Source organism: Myotis myotis, unplaced genomic scaffold (genome assembly GCF_014108235.1).
Source record: "Myotis myotis isolate mMyoMyo1 unplaced genomic scaffold, mMyoMyo1.p scaffold_m19_p_17, whole genome shotgun sequence".
Taxonomy (NCBI): domain Eukaryota; kingdom Metazoa; phylum Chordata; class Mammalia; order Chiroptera; family Vespertilionidae; genus Myotis; species Myotis myotis.
In genome coordinates, this window is record NW_023416321.1 from 45,305,846 (window position 1) to 45,324,795 (window position 18,950).

An 18,950-nucleotide genomic window follows, 5' to 3' on the forward strand; every position below is an offset into this window, starting at 1 on the left:
TTTGAAGGTGGGACAGCCAATTAGCATATACCCTCCTTATTGGCTGTGGGTGCCACCATCTTTTGCGACAGTGTGAGGGTAATTAGAATATTCCCTCTTTATTAGACAGAGTTTGGTAGTATTTTGTTTAGGATTTTTACATCTATGTTAACACATTTCGTACTGCTCAGGAGTTTTCTCGTGTTTCGCGCGCCACCTGTTAAGGACCGCTCACGAGTGTTCTCGTTTTTCACGCCCATGGAAAAAGGAGCGAATCTAGATACTTATGTAAATTTTGTTTGGTCCCTCTTCATAGAGGAAAATGTTTTACACAGTACCATACGTTAAAAAAGCACTAGGAACTTTGTTTGTTTTGTAAATAAAAATGTTATAATTATTGAAAAACAACACCTAAAGTGCATTATGATGATTTAAATAACATGCAGTTTGCCCAAAAACGCACGGTCCCTGGCGTATGTCTTAGAGATTTCTATGCGGTACGCAATGTGTTAATCAGAGATATTGGCCTATAATTTCCTTTTATGTGTTGTCCTTCCTGGTTTTGGTATTAGGGTAAAGTTGGCCTTGTAAAATGAGTTGGGAAGTATTCCCTCTTTTTCCAATTTGAATATAATATGAAAACTCTGGAAGTCAAATCTTTCCCATCTCTGGGGTTTGTTTTTATTGTTGCTTGTTGTATTTTTGCTTATTTGTTTCGTGTATCTGTATTCTTTGTCTTGTTTGGCCACTGAAGTCTCTGCTTTACTGTCTTGGTGGTATCCTAGTGACTGGAAAGAGATTTACTTGAACACCTTAAAAGAAAATATCTCCAATTCTTTGCCAAGGTACCCTGTGTGCCTACTGATGGAAGCCTTCAACACTCAGCCAGGCAGGTTAAGACTCTACCTTTGCTCTTACTTCCCATTTGTATAGAACATCATGGTCAGCCAAGAGTGAGAGCTAGGCCTTTTTTAGTTCTTTCCCAAGTCTGAGCACAGGCCCAGGAATATGTGTGAACTTTTTAAAGTCCCCATGGACATTTTATTCTCCAGATTTTTCTCCAAAGCTTTTTGGTTAATCAATTGTTTGCCCCGACAGACATGTATTGTCCATGGGAAGCAGTGATGAAAAGTCTAAAACAAGAGTTTTAGAGTTCTTATTTTCACCATTTTCATTGATATCACTCTTAGTAGTGTATTTTAACAAAGAAGGAGCAAAGAAGAAGACAAATGACTTATTTATAGGACAGAGATAAAACCTGAAAGGAGTCTAATCTATGGTAGGATCATAATAATAATTATGTCAGGTACTGAGCTGTTTTATATACTTTCATTAATTTATTCCTGATAGCAATTCTCTGAGGCAGGAATCACTATCCCTTCTTCATAGAAGTAAACTGAAGACTGAGAGATTGTTACTTTCTCGGGGTTACACAGCCAGTAAGGGGCAGAATCAGGTTTTGATCCCGGGCTTTCTGATCCCAAAGCTGTGCTTTTTATCAGTAGGCTGTACTGGTGTATACTGAACTACCAAATGTCACAGAAACCTATGTAAAGTGCAGGCCCAGCTCAGCAAGATCAAAAGAGATATAGAAAGAGCTAAACAATTCTACCACCAGGCATCTTTCTTAGTGCTGGACTCCCTGACAGGTGGACTAAGCGCACCAATAAAGTCACTATATTTCCATGTTGAAAAACCCTAGAACTTTGATTTTTGTGTTTAGTGCCTGGTACGTGGTGCCTTGTTGTGTTGTATTTTGTGCCTTTAAATCAACGCAGCAGATCCAAGCAACAGCAGCCTCCTGAGCACCACACCCTCTGCTGAGGAACAGCAGCTGTACGTGAAACCTCCCCCCACCAGCCAGAAGAGCCACCACAGCTGTGAACAGCACCCACCAGAGGAGCTGCTGCCAACTGAAGAGCAGCTGCTATCGCAACCGCCCGAAGAGCAACCACAGACCAAGGAGTCACTGCCACCCAGGGAGCAGCCACTGAACGACTCAACGTCTAGATATGTCAGTGAGATCAAACATGGGTAGACAAAGAAACCCCCAAAGGAAAGAGAAGGAGGACTCTCCAGAAAAGCAGCTAAGTAATACAGAGGCATGCAACATGACAGAAAAAGAATTCAGAATAAGAGTCCTAGAGTGCATAAACCAGATGGAGGAAAAAATTGACAACCTCTGCAAGAAGCAAGAAGAAACAGATGAAAAAATCAATAACATATGGAAGAAGCTAGAAGAAACAGATGAAAAAATCAACAACTTAAGTAAGACCCAAGAAGAAATGAAGAGTGATATAGCTGCAATGAAAAACACCATTGAAAGTATCAACTGTAGACTAGGAGAAGCAGAGGACCGAATTAGTGAATTAGAAGACAAGGAAGCAAAACACACCCAAAATGTACTGCAATTGGAGAAAAAAATTAAAAGACAGGAGGAGAGCCTAAGGAAGCTTTGGGACAACATGAAATGAAACAACATATGAAAAATAGGGGTACCAGAACAACAGAAAGATGAACAAGGATTAGAAAACCTATTTGAAGAAATAATATCAGAAAACTTCCCTGAGGTGGGGAAGAAAAAAGTCACACACGCCCAGAGAGTCCCAAACAAGGTGAACCCGAAAAGACCCACACCAAGACACATCATAATTACCATGGCAAATGTTCAGGACAAAGAGAGAATCTTATAGGCTGCAAGAGAGAGACGGAAAGTTACATACAAGGGATCTCCCATTAGATTATCAAATGATTTCTCAACAGAAACACATCAGGCCAGAAAAGAATGGACGGAAATTTACAAAGTGATGCAAAGCAAAGGACTGAATCCAAGAATACTCTATCCAGCAAGGCTATCATTCAAACTTGAAGGGGAAATAAGAAGCTTCACAGACAAAAAAAGGCTAAGGGAGTTTATCACCACCAAGCCAGCAATGCAAGGAATGCTAAAGGGTCTGGTATAAAAAGAAGAAATAAAAAGCTCAGAAAGAAAACAGCCACACAAAAAAAGAAATGGCTACAAACACGTACCTTTCAATAATAACTTCAAATGTAAACGGACTAAATGCTCCAAACAAAAGACATCGAGTGGCTGAATGGATAAAAAAACATGACCCATACATCTGCTGTCTACAAGAAACCCACTGCATTAGAAGGGACAAACACAGACTGAAAGTGAAAGGATGGAAAAATATCTTTCAGGCAAATGGAAAGGAAAATAAAGCTGGGGTAGCAATACTTATATCGGACAAAATAGACCTCAAAGTGAAGGCCATAACAAGAGATAAGAAAGGCCACTTCATAATACTAAAGGGATCAATTCAACGAGAAGATATAACCCTGGTAAACATATATGCACCCAATGCAGGAGCACCCAAATTCATAAAAAAAAACTCCTGGAAGATATCAAAGGAGAGATCGACAACAATACAATCATAGTAGGGGACTTTAATACACCACTGACAGCACTGGATAAGCCCTCTAGACAAACAATCAGCAAAGATACAGCAATCCTAAATGACTCACTAGATCAGATGGACTTAATAGACATCTTCAGAACACTTCACCCCAAAGCCAGGGAATAAACATTCTACTCAAATGCTCATAAGACATATTCAAAAATAGACCATAATATTGGGTCACAAGCAAAGTATCCCCAAATTCAAGAAGATTGAAATTATAAAAAACATCCTCGCAGACCACGACGGCATAATATTAGAAATAAACTACAATAAAAACAACCAAAAATACTCAAACACCTGGAAGCTGAATAGCATGCTATTAAATATTGATTGGGTTACCAATGAGATCAAAGAAGAAATTAAAAACATCCTGGAAACTAATGACAATGAAAACACAACAATCCAAAACCTATGGGACACAATGAAAGCAGTCCTGAGAGGGAAGTTTATAGCTCTACAGGCCTATCTCAAAAAACAAGAAAAAATGGTAGTAAATCATCTAACTCTACAACTCAAAGAATTAGAAAGAGAGCAACAAGAAAACCCCAGAGTGAGCAGAAGGAAGGAGATAATAAAGATTAGAGCAGAAATAAATGACATAGAGACCAAAAAAACAATACAGAAAATCAATGAAACAAAGAGGTGGTTCTTTGAAAGGATAAACAAGATTGACAAACCTCTAGCCAGACTCACCAAGAAACAAAGAGAGAGGACCCAAATAAACAAAATCAGAAACGATAGAGGCGAAATAACAACAGACCCCACAGAAATACAAATGATTGTTAAAAAATTCTATGGACAGCTCTACTCCAACAAACTAGACAACCTGGAGGAAATGGACAAATTCCTAGAAAAATACAACATTCCAAAACTCAATCAGGAAGAATCTAAAAATCTCAACAGGCCAATAACTATGGAAGAAATTGAAGCAGTCATCAAAAAGCTTCCATCAAACAAAAGCCCAGGACCAGATGGCTTCACAGGGGAGTTTTACCAAACATTCAAGGAAGAACTAAAACCTATCCTCCTCAGACTACTACAAAAAATTCAAGAGGAAGGAACACTTCCAAGCTCATTCTATGAAGCCAGCATCACCCTAATACCAAAACCAGGTAAAGACAACACAATGAAAGAGAATTACAGGCCAATATCCCTCATGAACATAGATGCCAAAATCCTCAACAAAATCTTAGCAAATCAGATCCAGCAGTACATCAGAAAGATCATACACCATGACCAAGTAGGATTTATCCCAGGGATGCAAGGATGGTACAGTATCCGCAAATCAATAAACGTGATACATCACATAAACAAATTGAAAGAAAAAAACCACATGGTCATATCAATTGATGCAGAAAAAGCATTTGACAAAATTCAACACCCATTTTTGATAAAAACTCTTAGTAAGGCGGGAGTAGAAGGATCATACCTCAACATAATAAAAGCCATATATGTCAGGCCCACAGCCAACATCATACTCAATGGACAAAAACTAACACCATTTCACTAAGAACAGGAACAAGACAGGGATGCCCCCTCTCACCACTCCTGTTCAACATAGTACTGGAAGTGTTAGCCATTGCAATTCGGCAAGAAGAAGAAATAAAAGGCATCCAAATTGGAAAAGAGGAAGTAAAACTGTCCTTATTTGCAGACGACATGATATTATACATACAAAACCCTAGAGACTCCATCAAAAAGGTACTAGACTTAATACATGAATTTGGCAATGTAGCAGGATACAAAATTAACCCCAAGAAATCTGAGGCATTTCTATACACCAATAGTGAACTTTCAGAAAGAGAGATTACAAAAACAATCCCGTTTACCATCGCACCAAAAAAATTAAGCTACCTAGGAATAAACTTAACTAAAGAGGTAAAAGACCTCTACTCATAAAACTACAGGACGTTGAAAAAAGATATAGAGGAAGACATAAACAGATGGAAGAACATACCGTGTTCATGGATTGGTAGAATCAACATCATTAAAATGTCCATACTACCCAAAGCAATCTATAAATTCAATGCACTTCCCATTAAAATACCAACGGCATACTTCAGAGATCTAGAACAAACTCTCCAAAAATTCATCTGGAATAAAAAAAGACCCCAAATAGCTGCAGCAATCCTGAAAAAGAACGAAGTAGGTGGGATCTCAATACCAGATATCAAGATGTATTACAAAGCCACTGTTCTCAAAACTGCCTGGTACTGGCACAAGAATAGGCATATAGATCAATGGAATAGAATAGAGAGCCCAGAAATCGGCCCGAACCAATATGCTCAATTAATATTTGACAAAGGAGGCAAGAACATACAATGGAGCCAAGATAGTCTCTTCAATAAATGGTGTTGGGAAAATTGGGCGGATATATGCAAGAAAATGAAACTAGACCACCAACTTACACCATACACAAAAATAAACTCAAAATGGATAAAGGACTTAAATGTACGACAGGAAACCATAAAATTTCTAGAAGAAGCCAAAGGCAACAAAATCTCAGACATATGCCGAAGCAATTTCTTCACTGATACAGCTCCTAGGGCACTTGAAACTAAAGAGAAAATGAACAAATGGGACTACATCAAAATAAAAAGCTTCTGCACAGCAAAAGAAACCATCAACAAAACAACGAGAAAACCCACTGTGTAGGAAAATATATTTGCCAATGTCATATCTGATAAGGGCCTAATCTCCAAAATTTATAGGGAATTCATACAACTTAACAAAAGGAAGATAAACAATCCAATCAAAAAATGGGCAAAGGATCTAAATAGACACCTTTCAAAAGAGGACATTCAGAAAGCCAAGAGACATATGAAAACATGCTCAAAGTCACTAATCATCCGAGAGATGCAAATCAAAACAACAATGAGGTACCACCTCACACCTGTCAGACTGGCTATCATCAACAAATCAACAAACGACAAGTGCTGGAGAGGATGTGGAGAAAAAGGAACACTTGTGCACTGCTGGTGGGAATGCAGACTGGTGCAACCACTATGCAAGACAGTATGGAGTTTCCTCAAAAAACTGAAAATGGAACTCCCTTTTGACCCTGTGATCCCACTTCTAGGAATATATCCCAAGAAACCAGAAACACCAATCAGAAAGGATATATGCACCCCTACGTTCATAGCAGCACAATTCACCATAGCTAAGATCTGGAAACAGCCTAAGTGCCCATCAGTAGATGAATGGATTAGAAAACTGTGGTACATCTACACGATGGAATACTATGCTGCTCTAAAAAAGAAGGAACTCTTACCATTTGCAACAGCATGGATGGAACTGGAGAGCATTATGCTAAGTGAAATAAGCCAGTCAATGAAGGAAAAATACCACATGATCTCACTCATTCATGGATAATAGAGACCATTATAAACTTTTGAACAATAATAGATACAGAGGCAGAGCTGCCTCAAACAGATTGTCAAACTGCAGCGGGAAGGCTGGGGAGGGTTTGGGGGCAGGAGGTAGGGGGGAAAGAGATCAACCAAAGGACTTGTATGCATGCATATAAGCATAACCAATGGACATAAGACACTGGGGGATAGGGGAGGCTAGGGGACTCTCTAGGGCGGGGGGGGGAGGAATGGACACATATGTAATACCCTTTGTAATACTTTAAGCAATAAAATAAAAAAAGAAAAAAAGAAAAGAAAAAACCTAGAACTTTGTTGGATTTTCTTATACTTAATTTATTCTATCTATCTATCCATCCATCCATCCATCCATCCATCCATCCATCTATCCATCTATCCATCTATCCATCTATCCATCCATCTATCATCTATCACATAAGGTGGAATTCAAGCCACATTGGCCTCTTTGCTGCTCTTTGAAGATGCTAACATGCTCCTGCCTTCCAAGTTCTTCGTTATTTCTATTTTGCTAGTGGTTGGGGCTTTGAAGTCTTAATCAGGCTCTTGGACCTGACCAAGGCTCATGTTAAATGGTTTGATGTCATTTTTTTTAAACACACTGTAGCAACGATCATACTCAAACATAAGCTGACACCCACTTTTTCAACAAATATTTATTGAGGACCTGCTATGGGCTAGGCCCTATGCAGGGCATGCAAAGATGAACAGACATAGGTTGTATCCAAAAGAATCCATCATATACCTAGGTGTGTGTGTGTGTGTGTGTGTGTGTGTGTGTGTGGACATGCACACGGGGGTGAAGGGTGAGAATAAGAGATAGTGGACTTTGACGGGTAGAGATGGCAGGGATGGGTGGACTTGCTTTGCATATAAAATCAAATCGGAGGCATCAAATTCAACTATTCAGTATCATTAACAGGAATGTGTTAGCTACACCTCTCAGAACTGAATACTACACATATCTGGAGTCCCACTTGGACCAGCTATTGTAGGGAGGATTTTGTTGGAAGCATCTATCTAAGTCAGTGGTTCTCAACCTTCCTAATGCCGCGACCCCTTAATACAGTTCCTCATGTTGTGGTGACCCCCAACCATAAAATTATTTTCATTGCTACTTCAAAACTGTAATTTTGCTACTGTTATGAATCGTAATGTAAATATCTGATATGCAGGATGTATTTTCATTGTTGGTGACCCACAGGTTGAGAACCACTGAATTCTAAGTCCTCTCCTGTTCCTTTCTCTTTCCTTACTAGTCATCACAAAAAGGAACTGATAAACCTCGTACCTGGGTACAGTTTTCCTTCAGGATGTTTAACAGGAAGAATGAAAGCCACCAATTTAAAACCCAAAAGAAACTGCTCAAATACCAGATTTTTGCTTCATATAAAGATGAGCATCTTTGCTTGCTTTTTTTCCTTTCTTTATCTAATAACTAGTGGCCTGGTGCATGATTTAGCTAAATTTTTTCCAGCCCAGTGAATCACCCCAACTTCTCTTTCAGGTAATTGTCAGCAACATAGCAGTAAATATCAACCACATTATTATCAAGCAGTAAATATCAAGCACATTATTATTGTAGATCACGCAGGGAGAACAAAGGGTAAAATATTTAACTGCAGCAGTGTTTGACTACATTCTGCACAGTGAGAAAACCTGAAGTCATTTTCAAGGACCACCATTTTTTACTTCTTTTCAGAAGGGTCAGGTTTCTAAGCTGTCTAAATCTTCATTTTCCGGCTAATGAAAAGAAAATAAGATTCTACCGAGTCTCCTATCTACCTACTTCAGGATTTCTGTGAGGATCAAATGAAATGAGGCATGGGAAAATGCTTCACAGACATTTGGTTAAAGTGTGAAATGTTTGCATTTGGCTATAAAGCAAGTTGTGTTTCTGGGCTGAAGAAACTCCAAGGAGGCTAATAGCTGGGAGAGGAAGACAGGCATTGCTATATGACATTGCAATGTCATTACTCAGCACCCACAGCCACCCACTGTTTTCCGGCTGGGCTGGGCCTTGGGCCGCATTTTGTGCCATGGGGTCCTGGCAGCGTTGGCTGCAATTTGCTGGGGTGTCACTCCGGGGTAATGGCAGCACCTGTGTCCCGCGTGGGGGAAGCTGAGTGTTGGTTTGTTGGCACCAGGTCCATGGTGCCAGCCAGTGAGCGCCTCAGCAGCTCCTGTGTTGAGCGTCTGCCCCCTGGTGGTCAGTGCGCATCATAGCGACCAGTCAGATGGTTGGACACAGCATATTAGAGATATATATATATAATTTATATATATATTATTTGAAAAGGAATCAAAACATTAAATAATTCAGTCTGGCCAGGTGGCTCAGTTGGTTGGAATGTCATCCAGTGCACCAAAAGATTGTGGGTTTGATCCCTGGCCAGGGCTGTATGGGAGGCAACCAATCAATGATCCATGTTTCCTCTCTCTCTAGCTCAAAATCAATTGAAACATATCCTGCAATGAGGATTAAAAGAAAAAAATTAAATAATTCTCAGCAGGACTTTTGTAGATGTCAATAGCTAGGAATCAAATTATATAAGTATGATCATCTATAAAACAGACCCCCCACAAAATCTGACATAGGCCTTTGCATTTTGCTATCTTGTGGCACTGTGACTAAATTGCAGGAAAAATCTTCGCAGAATGGGATGAATGAGTAGAGCCATGTCTTGAGAGTTACATCCAGAATTATGAGATGAGGGCAAACATCACTTCAGGGATAGTTAGGACCACTGACTCCTGACCATACACAAAATACCCGGAACTACAAAAGTCCCAAGCAGCTTACCAAATGACACACCCTGCCTATTGCTCTGTCCCCTTCCAGGGAGGTTCTCCACGTGGCCCTGCTCTTCCTCCGGGTCATCAGTGCCTGTGCAGATGGCAAGATCCGCATTTACAACTTCCTCAATGGGAACTGTCTGAAGGTGATGAAAGCCAATGGCAGAGGTGATCCCGTGTTGTCCTTCTTCATTGGTGGCAACAGGTGGGTGGTCCGAGCTATGAACAATTCTGTTTGGATGATTTTTGTCTCCTCTGGGCCACCAGCCCTGGACTTTCTGGCAGTAAAACTGGGCTTCGGCTGGAGGAGAGTCATGGTCTCATGGGAGACTAAATGGACTTTGCACCAAACTTAGCAATCAGGGTTCACATCACTCCTGATTTGTCCTGGATGTCTGGGCTACTCATGCAGTGAGTGCAGCATGGCTTAGCTGCAGGGACCACAGCTCTGAAATGGGCAGCCCCTGCTGGCTCCCTGAGCCTGCACTCACTGCACCAGAGCTCCACCCACTGTCTCTGCAGCCTCACTTCAGATGCCCAAAAGTGCAGGAGGTGGGGAAGGCAGGGGAAAAGGGTCCCGTGTCTCCTGGGACAGTGCTGAGCAAATGAATTTATAGAAGCCAGAACTGGGACTAGACTAATTGTATATAATACTGTGCTTGTTATATGCCATGTTCAGGGTGCTATTATGTGAAATATACCCAAGTAGAATTCACTTTTTAAAAATTCTACCACAGGCTCACTTTAGACATCAAGTTAATCTCCATGAATCATAATGCCTTCTCTTTAATGAAACTTTACTATTTCTCATCTTAAAGAGGGAGCACTGGTAATAAGTTTCAATAAATAAACACTTTTCAGTCACACGGTAATAATTTTTTTTTTTTTTAAATCACCCCTGAATTTTTCTCACCCCTGACATCTGAAGAGAGACTATTTGCTTTTTGGCTTGAGTAAAAATAAATCAGAAAGAGATTTTTAATTGGAATGATTCCCCAAATTTTATTCCAGTGTTTTCAACCAAAACAAGTCACTCTCTTACAGAGTTTACACTAACCATTACGATCTTAAAATTACAGCCTTTGGAGTAGAAAGGAACCTACACACAGTGTCTCTGTTTCTTGTTTATGGTCAGAGGAGGTCCAGGTAGAGCAGAGAAAGTGGCTTTCTCTGAGAACAACAGAAGCCATGGGCAGGTGGGAGGCAGTTCTTGTGGGGTGGGGGGAGTGGCGGGGGGCTAGATTTGGAACTCCTTTCCCACCAGGTCATTAAAGTGGGGATTAGGGAAGATGGAAACCATCCTGCTTTAAAACATCCTACATGTTCAGTCTGAAGTAGAGAATGCTCGGAGACCTTGGAGTGATGGAGTGAAGGGGAGTGGACTGGAGGATCATCAAGGCAGGAACCTCTCCCATTAAAGAGTTTTCCACACCCCCATCACAGCAATAGAAACATGGCGCTTGGATGCTGAGCTTAAAACAAGGGTGAATTTCAGAACCTAACATTCATGCAAAGTACCCAAGTCTTCTGCCTCAAGCATCCGAGGTGCTTGGCACTCATTCCAAGAATGGAAATGCTTTTTAAAAGTATTTTAATTCCAAAAGCAAAGTAATTAGAACATATGTGCCCTGCTCACATTTCATTAACAACAACAACAAATAGCTACAGAGCCCATGAGCCCTGCTGCATGGTCTGCTATCCTAGACCCTTCAACAACCTACACCCCCTACCAGCACAGTAATCTCCTGGGGAATTTTCCTTGGCTGAGGATTGGACAGGACAGCAGTTGGCCTGCAGATCTGGAGGCCGGGCATGGTGGCCTTCATGCTCCTTTTCTGGGCAATCTTGTTGTTTTCGTTCCAGGATGGTGATCAACACAGAGAGCAATATCCTCCTATTCCAGTTTGAGAATATCAAGTGGCAGTACTTCCTGGAACGGGCCAAACAAAGAAAGATCAGGGATAAAGAGGACAGGGAGGAAAACCTCCTGGAAGTCATGTCTAAGGCTAGCACTCCGATTCACAACCTGGGGAGCTCCATATCTAATAAATACCTGGTGGTTCAGGAGTCGCTGTTAAGTAAATCTCACAAGTCCCGCGTTCTCCTGTTGCCATCCAGGACAATGACAGGTAAGAGAACTGACTCCCAGGCCATCAGAGTGGTACCCAATGGAGCAGGTCTCAGGCTGCCAGGACTAGTTTCTTCATGGGATATTTTGTCCAGTGGTTTCTTGATGATATAAATCCCACCTTTAAAGGAAGGTGGGAGCAATTTTCTTTGACTCACCAATTTATTAGCCAGCTCAAGGGAATCTCCCGATTTTTAAGGCCTAAGTTTTCAGATTATTAGAATCTTTGTACAATAGCTAACAACATTAGCCCTTAATACTTGCCATTAAAACAAAAGCAAGCAACCAACATCCTCCCTCCACACCCCCTAGCCAAACATATGGTACGTAATTATTTTCTTAGGACAAAATCCTATATAGTAAAAGGCTAATATTCAAATCGACTGAATGGCAGAACAACTGGTTGCTATGACATGCACTGACCACCAGGAGGTAGACGCTCAATGCAGGAGTTGCCCCCTGGTGGTCAGTGCGCCAGAAGCCGGGCTCACGGCTGGCGAGCACAGCAGCGGTGGCAGGAGCTTGCCTAAGCCATTAGTTGGACATCCCCTGAGGGCTCCTGGACTGCAAGAGGGTACAGGCCAGGCTGAGGGGACTCCCCCCCAGTGCACAAATTTCGTGCACTGAGCCTCTAGTGTTGTTATAAGGCAGAAGAAAAATGTTCTATGCAAATGTATTATCTCTACCCCTGATTGAGAACACGATACCTGGAAAATATTAGTTATGAAGCAGATACCTCTGTATGTGTGTGTTTGTGTGTGTGTGTGTTTAAGTGTGCAGTGGAGTGGCATGGCTCATGCCATTTATAAGACATACAAAGAATAAATTGTGTGGGGACTAGAGTAGGCAAACTCCTTTTATTAACCTACTAGAGGCCCAGTGCATGAAAATTCATGCACTGGAGGGGGGTCCCTCAGTCCGGCCTGCCCCCTCTCACAGCCCAGGAGCCCTCAGGGGCAGGAGGTGACCTGGTGATCAGGGGAAGGTGACACCCCCATCACACCTCTGCTGCTGCCACTGCCGGCAGCACAAGCCTCGGCTGGCCCTGTTTACCTGAGCCTCAGACAGCCCTGGGTGGCTGGGCAGCCACCATCTGAGGCATGCCTGTGCCTCGAGCTGGTCTTGGGCGGCTGGGGTCTGAGGGGACTGGGGGACTCAGGAGGCAGGCACCTCAGCAGGGCTGAGGGGACTGGGCGCCACCATCTTGTGGCTGTGGGCGCCTGCCATCTTTGAGGGTGGGACAGTCAATTAGCATATTCACTCTTTATTGGCCGTAGGTGCCACCATCTTTGTGATGGTATGAGGGTCAATTAGCATATTCCCTCTTTAATAGCTAGGATATTTGATGTTTGAAGTTGGACCCATAAATTAATAGATCACCTCCCAGAATATAGAGGACAGAGAGTTTCAGATAATGCTTAGAGCTTAATAATCAGTAGGTGGGGTGATCAATCCTTAGGCTCCAGGTGACTACCTAGTTTCATATGACAAACAATAAGATGATGGTTTGGGTGAAAAACAATCAAATTATCAGCTATGCCCCCATTATTCAGGCTTAATTGAATTATGTACTTACTATGGTTTTTTCATCAATCTTAATTTAGCAGGGTCATTAGAGGTGCCTCAAAGTCAAATAAAGCTAAAATCACCCCGAAGAGATGGAGATAGCAAAATGAGAGTGAGTGCTGTTTCTAAGGAAGTCATTAGCTCAGATAGTGAGCAGGAGAGTCAGCAAGCAAAATCCCTTTCAGGAGGTAAGATGGATAGTGATACTTTAGTCTCAGTGGCTTACTCCAACTCTCTCTCTCTCTCTCTCTCTCTCTCTCTCTTCAGTCTAGTTTTTTAGCAGATCATTAAAGTTGCTTATCTTTGAGAATTCAGAATGGATAAAATGCCTGGCTTTTCCTAAGAGTGATTGGTTTTACTTAATTGTTTTCTTAAGAGCTTGAGGCCACAAAACGAGAAACTTTGTAAGAGCTAAATTTCCAGTTTTGGGCTCATAGCCTGACTTCCTTCCCTACCATTTAGTCTCCTCAGTTCCTGGACAATTATGTCATCAGTCTGAGTAATGGGGAACAGAAGAAAGAAGAGAAAGTTATGTCTGATTTCAGAGGGTGTTTTAGGGGATTTCATGAGGAAGAAGATAAATTTGGGGACAGGTGCTATACATATGAGATAAGGAGATAAGAGAGATGGAGAAGGGGCTTTTAAGAATTACTGGACATCCATAAATAGTATGACCCTTTGTTTTTTAAGAACTTCGATAAAGATTTACAATGCCTTTCAAACAGTTTGGTTAATACAACAGTGCTTCTTTGAATCAAACTACCTGCAGAGACTAGTTTTAAGGTGAGGGGAAAACAATTAAGTTTTAGAAGGGCTCTACTAACAGTGGGTATCTTTGTATGTACCTATGTCTGTGTACCTATGTAGATATATACCTATAGTATAAAGTGCTAGGAGAGGCTTTGCTGAGCCAAAGGATAGCTGCATTTAAAAACTAGAAAGATATTGTCATGGTTGTCCTTTAAAGATGGTGTATCAATTTACCATACCAGCAAGAATGTATGAGGACTCCCACTGCACCCATGCCAACAATCTAGCATTTTCTCTCTTTTTGTTTGTTAATTCTCATCTGGGGAGATTTTTCTATTGATTATTAGAGAGAGTAGAAGGGAGGGGGAGAGACAGAGAGAGAAACATCAATGTGAGAAAGACACATAGATTGGTTGCCACCCAAACATGCCTTGACTGGGGCCAGGGATTGAGCCCGTAACTGAGGTACATGCCCTTGACCAGAACAGAACTCAGGACCCTTTCATCTGCAGGCCTATCCTCTGCTCACAGAGCCAAACCAGCTAAGGCTATCTACCATTTTGCACTTGCTTGTACCATACGAATAAATGGTCTTTGCATTTCTTCAAGAATGATCACTAACAAACTAAATGTTCATCAGTGGGCAATGACTAATAACAACAAATATATATTCTGCAGTATTACACAACAGATACAATTATGTCACAAGGATCTCTATATATACTGACTTGTAAAGAGATCCACAATATATCATTATATAAAAAAGACAAGTCAATGAACAAAGAGTTGTCATAATTTTTATAAAAAGAGAAAAAATTGTGTGGTTTGTTATACATGTACACACATAGGTGTGGAATGGTTTGTTCTGGGATTGAGAGCGGGGAAGATTTTGACATCTTAATTTTATTTTGTTTTATACGTTTTCATAAAATATTATTTAATTCACAAAGTGAAAGGGAGAAATATGAAGTTTTATTCCATCCTAGTGTGTCCATACACAAACATCTTGGGATAGGGAAGATTATATGCTTAACACATGGTCGCATTTTACTTACTAGTTATAGATGGCTATAGTTAGTGATGCAGACTTTCACTTGCTGGGTCTGACTAAACAAATGACTTCCACTTTTCATGACTCAGTTATTCCTTTCATAAAGTGGCAATGCTACTTTCAGTGTACCTGTGAGGTATTGTAGGGGTCAAAAGGCCCAACTGAGATATAATAGCACCAACGTAGTAGATTTGCTCACCTATGAAGACATTCTTAACTCAGATCTTAGGCACCTTGTTCTTGACCATGATAGAGAGCAGTGATGGCAAACCCATGACACGTGTGTCAGAGGTGACACGCGAACTCATTTTTTTGGTTGATTTTTCTTTGTTAAATGGCATTTAAATATATAAAATAAATATCAAAAATAAAAGTCTTTGTTTTACTATGGTTGCAAATACCAAAAAATTTCTATATGTGACACGGCACCAGAGTTAAGTTAAGGTTTTTCAAAATGCTGACACGCCGAGCTCAAAAGGTTTGCCATCACTGATATAGAGTGACAGGATGAATCTCTGGTTCTTGTCAGCAGCTTTTGGTGTTGCTGCTGTTGTGCAAAACATTTTAGGAACTCCTATTCAGGAGCTGCCTTTCGGTCATGCTGTGTTATTTAGCATTTCCCAGGGGTGACATATCTTTGGAAGGTAGTTTTGACTTTAGAAAATGTCCAAAGATCATTTGGAGTCAAATTTGATTAATAAGATGGGAATCCAATTTTGTCATTCAATTTTTCTTTAAAAACAGGTATGTTACTATGAATTTCTAAGGCCTATTTTGTGTGAATTATAAATGAGGTATGACATTTCAAAATATGTGTGGCGCATTGGGACTACATATGTTCCCTCCATAATATGCATCTAGAGGTTAATGCACACTTACACACAAGTAGTAGCATATTTGTTAATGACTTGTTGCATTGAATATGTCATAATTTCTGGTATCATGGAGGATTTTTGCCCACATGATGGATGGCATGTCCATTGGGCAACAGATATGTCAGTTTGCATCCCAATTAGAACGGATTTAATTTCATGCTTAAGTACTTAATGCTTTTCATGGAACACTGATTTTTCTTTTCTTTTCTTTTGGAAAAACTAGATGATATGGAGAGAGTACCCAAAAAAGGACAACTGGAAACTTTTGGACACAGGCCCAAACACTCAAGGAGGAAGTCCTGGAAAATCTCTATGTCGCCCGACCGGTTCCTACTGACAGTTAATGCCTTGCAGCAAGCCCATCATTCAGGGAAGTATGCCTATCCCCATAGGACAAAGTCCCAAGTCATTGATGTTTGGGAACCTTCAATTTCACACCCAAGGAAGGTCCTTAGTTTCAAAGGAAAATCAGTACAACATGCAGTTGACACTTTGAGAGTCAGCCACCCTCCCATAGATGTGAAACAAACCAATATTTCCCTTGAAATCCAGAAACTGCAGCCCAACTTGAAGAACTCTTTGCACGATTCCCGAGTCCAGTCTTCCATACCCCAGCCCATGATTATCCGCTCCAGGATCTCTGGCAGCTTAAAGGTTGAAGATCAAGTCACCAGTTCCATTGACGGGGCAGTACGCAGCATCAGACCCTTAACCAGCCTGCATGTCATTAAGGCAAACCGTATGGTGGCTCCACAAGTAGACATGACAACCCAGCCTGTCAAGAAAGAACGGCCTTGCTACTGCCCGGCCCTGGATCCATTTAGAATGAACAGCGAATTCATGCTGTTGACTGTGAGGGAGGAGAAAGAGTACGAGGAAGCCAAGCTGAAAGAATATCAGGCCACAAAACCCACTGAAGTGGTCAACCCAGAAAGGGCCAGAAAAGCTGCATGGATCAGGAAGATCAAAGGCCTGCCCATAGACAATTTCATGAAGCAAGGGAAAACCGCAGCCCCTGAACTTGGTCCAAATGTTTTTATCTGAACCAGCCTTGTGAAATTGCAATGTCTTGCAATAAAAAGGAAAGCAAGTAGACATTGGTGTTTGGCTTATTTTATTTTATTTTATTTTATTTTATTTTATTTTATTTTAGTGAAGTTGGAATGACATAGGGAGGGTGCTTGCTGTCAGTCAAACCTGGGAACAGAAATAAGTGGGGGTCTGTGAAAATTTGGGAATGCATAATCCCCAGGAACTCGCTCTCTTGTTCCTGCTTCCTTGCATTTCATGTTTCCTCCATAGCCATGTGGCCCTGCGGAGCCCACACGCAGTGGACTGATAGATGCAGATGGGAACACAAGCTAAGCTAGCCTGATGCTGGACTGGACACTGCTCCAACATGGAGCGAAAACTCTGGACACTGGCTCTGATTCCAGCTCTGCTGAAGCCACAGCTACACTGCTTCCTCGGCGGGACAAGGGGACATGGGAGCTTGGGAACTCAGGGGTTTAATTCCACAGAAATAAAGCTTTCTACAACAGCTCATCCTCCCGTGCGAGGCTCCGAAAATTCCTTTTCTCGGGAAATCACAAGAAGTGCACTCCCACCAGCAACAGATGGAGATGTGGAGATCTCCCTACCGCTAACAGTATCGGGGTCCAGGCAGGTGATTTAGAAGAGTGCAGTCCACCACTGGAGAGTCCAAGCCCCATCCAAAGGGGACTGCTCCTACTCCGTGGCCAGCATGGCCATAGGATGCTGTGAGATAATAAAAAATATCTATTGGCCTCTGCCCCGCGTTCCTGGCACAGGCCCCGAAAGCCCTGTAATTTCCCAAGCAATAAGAACACTAGGAATATCTTTTGTTCTAATATTTGTCTTTGACCCCCTCCCTGGCACAGACATCTTGAAAACCTTTTAATTCCTAAGTGATAACAACACTTAGTGTTCGAATGATATGACTGGGTGGGCTCCTGGATGGGCTCTTATCACCAGAAAAAACAAGCCATGAAGTTTGGAAAGAAAGGCTGGAAATGGAGTTAAGGATTAGACATGCCTGCATGAGGAAGCTCCATAAAAACCCCAATAGCAGGGGGTTTGGGGAGCTTCCAGGCTGGTGAACACATCCACATCCTGGGAGGCGACACACCCCAGCTCCACAGAAGCTCCTGAGCTCCGGACCCTTGCAGACCTTGCCCTATGTATCTCCATCTGGCTCTGTGGTTTTTTTTTTGTTTTTTTTTGGTTTTTGTATCCTTTTATAAACTGGTAAATGTGTTTCCATGAGTTCTGTTAGCTGCTCTTGCAAGTTAATTGAATCTGAGGAGAGGGGTCCTTGCAACCTCTGATCTATAGCTAGTTGGTCAGAAGCACAGGTGATAACCTGGGCTTGTGACTGGCATCTGAATACGTGTGTGTGCGTGTGTGTGTGTGTGTGTGTGTGTGTGTGTGTGTGTGTGAGAGAGAGAGAGAGAGAGAGAGAGAGAGAGAGAGAGAGAGAGAGAGAGACAGACTTGTAGGACTGAGCCCTTAACCTGTGTGATCTGATGATGTCTCCAGGTAGATAGTGTCAACATTTGATTAGTTGTAGGACACCCAGCTGGTGCTGCAGAGAATTGCTTGATGTGGAGAAAAACCTCAAGATATTTGGTGACAAGAAATTAAGTGTTTTATATGAGTAGTAAAGAAGACACACAGGGAGCAACACAGTAGGGAAGAACTAGTTTTTTTCCTACACAGGATATAATGTGAATTGAGATTTTCCTATACAGATGGTAATGAGTTCAAATAGTATGCAAAACAAAAACCACAAAAACCCCAACCCCACAACCCCTCACAACCTACATGGCATGGGCTGTCTAGATGCACAGGTAACCTGTTCACTGCCTCCACTTTTCACTTTCAAGCACAGGAATACTATTGTTTGCCAAATTGAAAACAATTTCTTTTATGATTAGG

The 18,950-nt window shown here is 41.5% G+C and overlaps 1 protein-coding gene across 1 annotated transcript in view; it reads left to right on the plus strand.

Moving 5' to 3' along the window:
• The window catches only part of CDRT1 (CMT1A duplicated region transcript 1), a 53,216-nt gene extending 34,803 nt beyond the window's left edge, over positions 1 to 18,413 (plus strand). The window contains exons 11-14 of the mRNA XM_036341709.1: positions 9,669 to 9,827; positions 11,486 to 11,751; positions 13,355 to 13,504; positions 16,216 to 18,413. Coding sequence (XP_036197602.1) covers positions 9,669 to 9,827; positions 11,486 to 11,751; positions 13,355 to 13,504; positions 16,216 to 17,036 — 1,396 coding nt within the window. The 3' untranslated portion in view covers positions 17,037 to 18,413. The remainder of the gene's footprint in view (positions 1 to 9,668; positions 9,828 to 11,485; positions 11,752 to 13,354; positions 13,505 to 16,215) is intronic.
• The last annotated feature ends 537 nt before the right edge of the window (positions 18,414 to 18,950 follow it).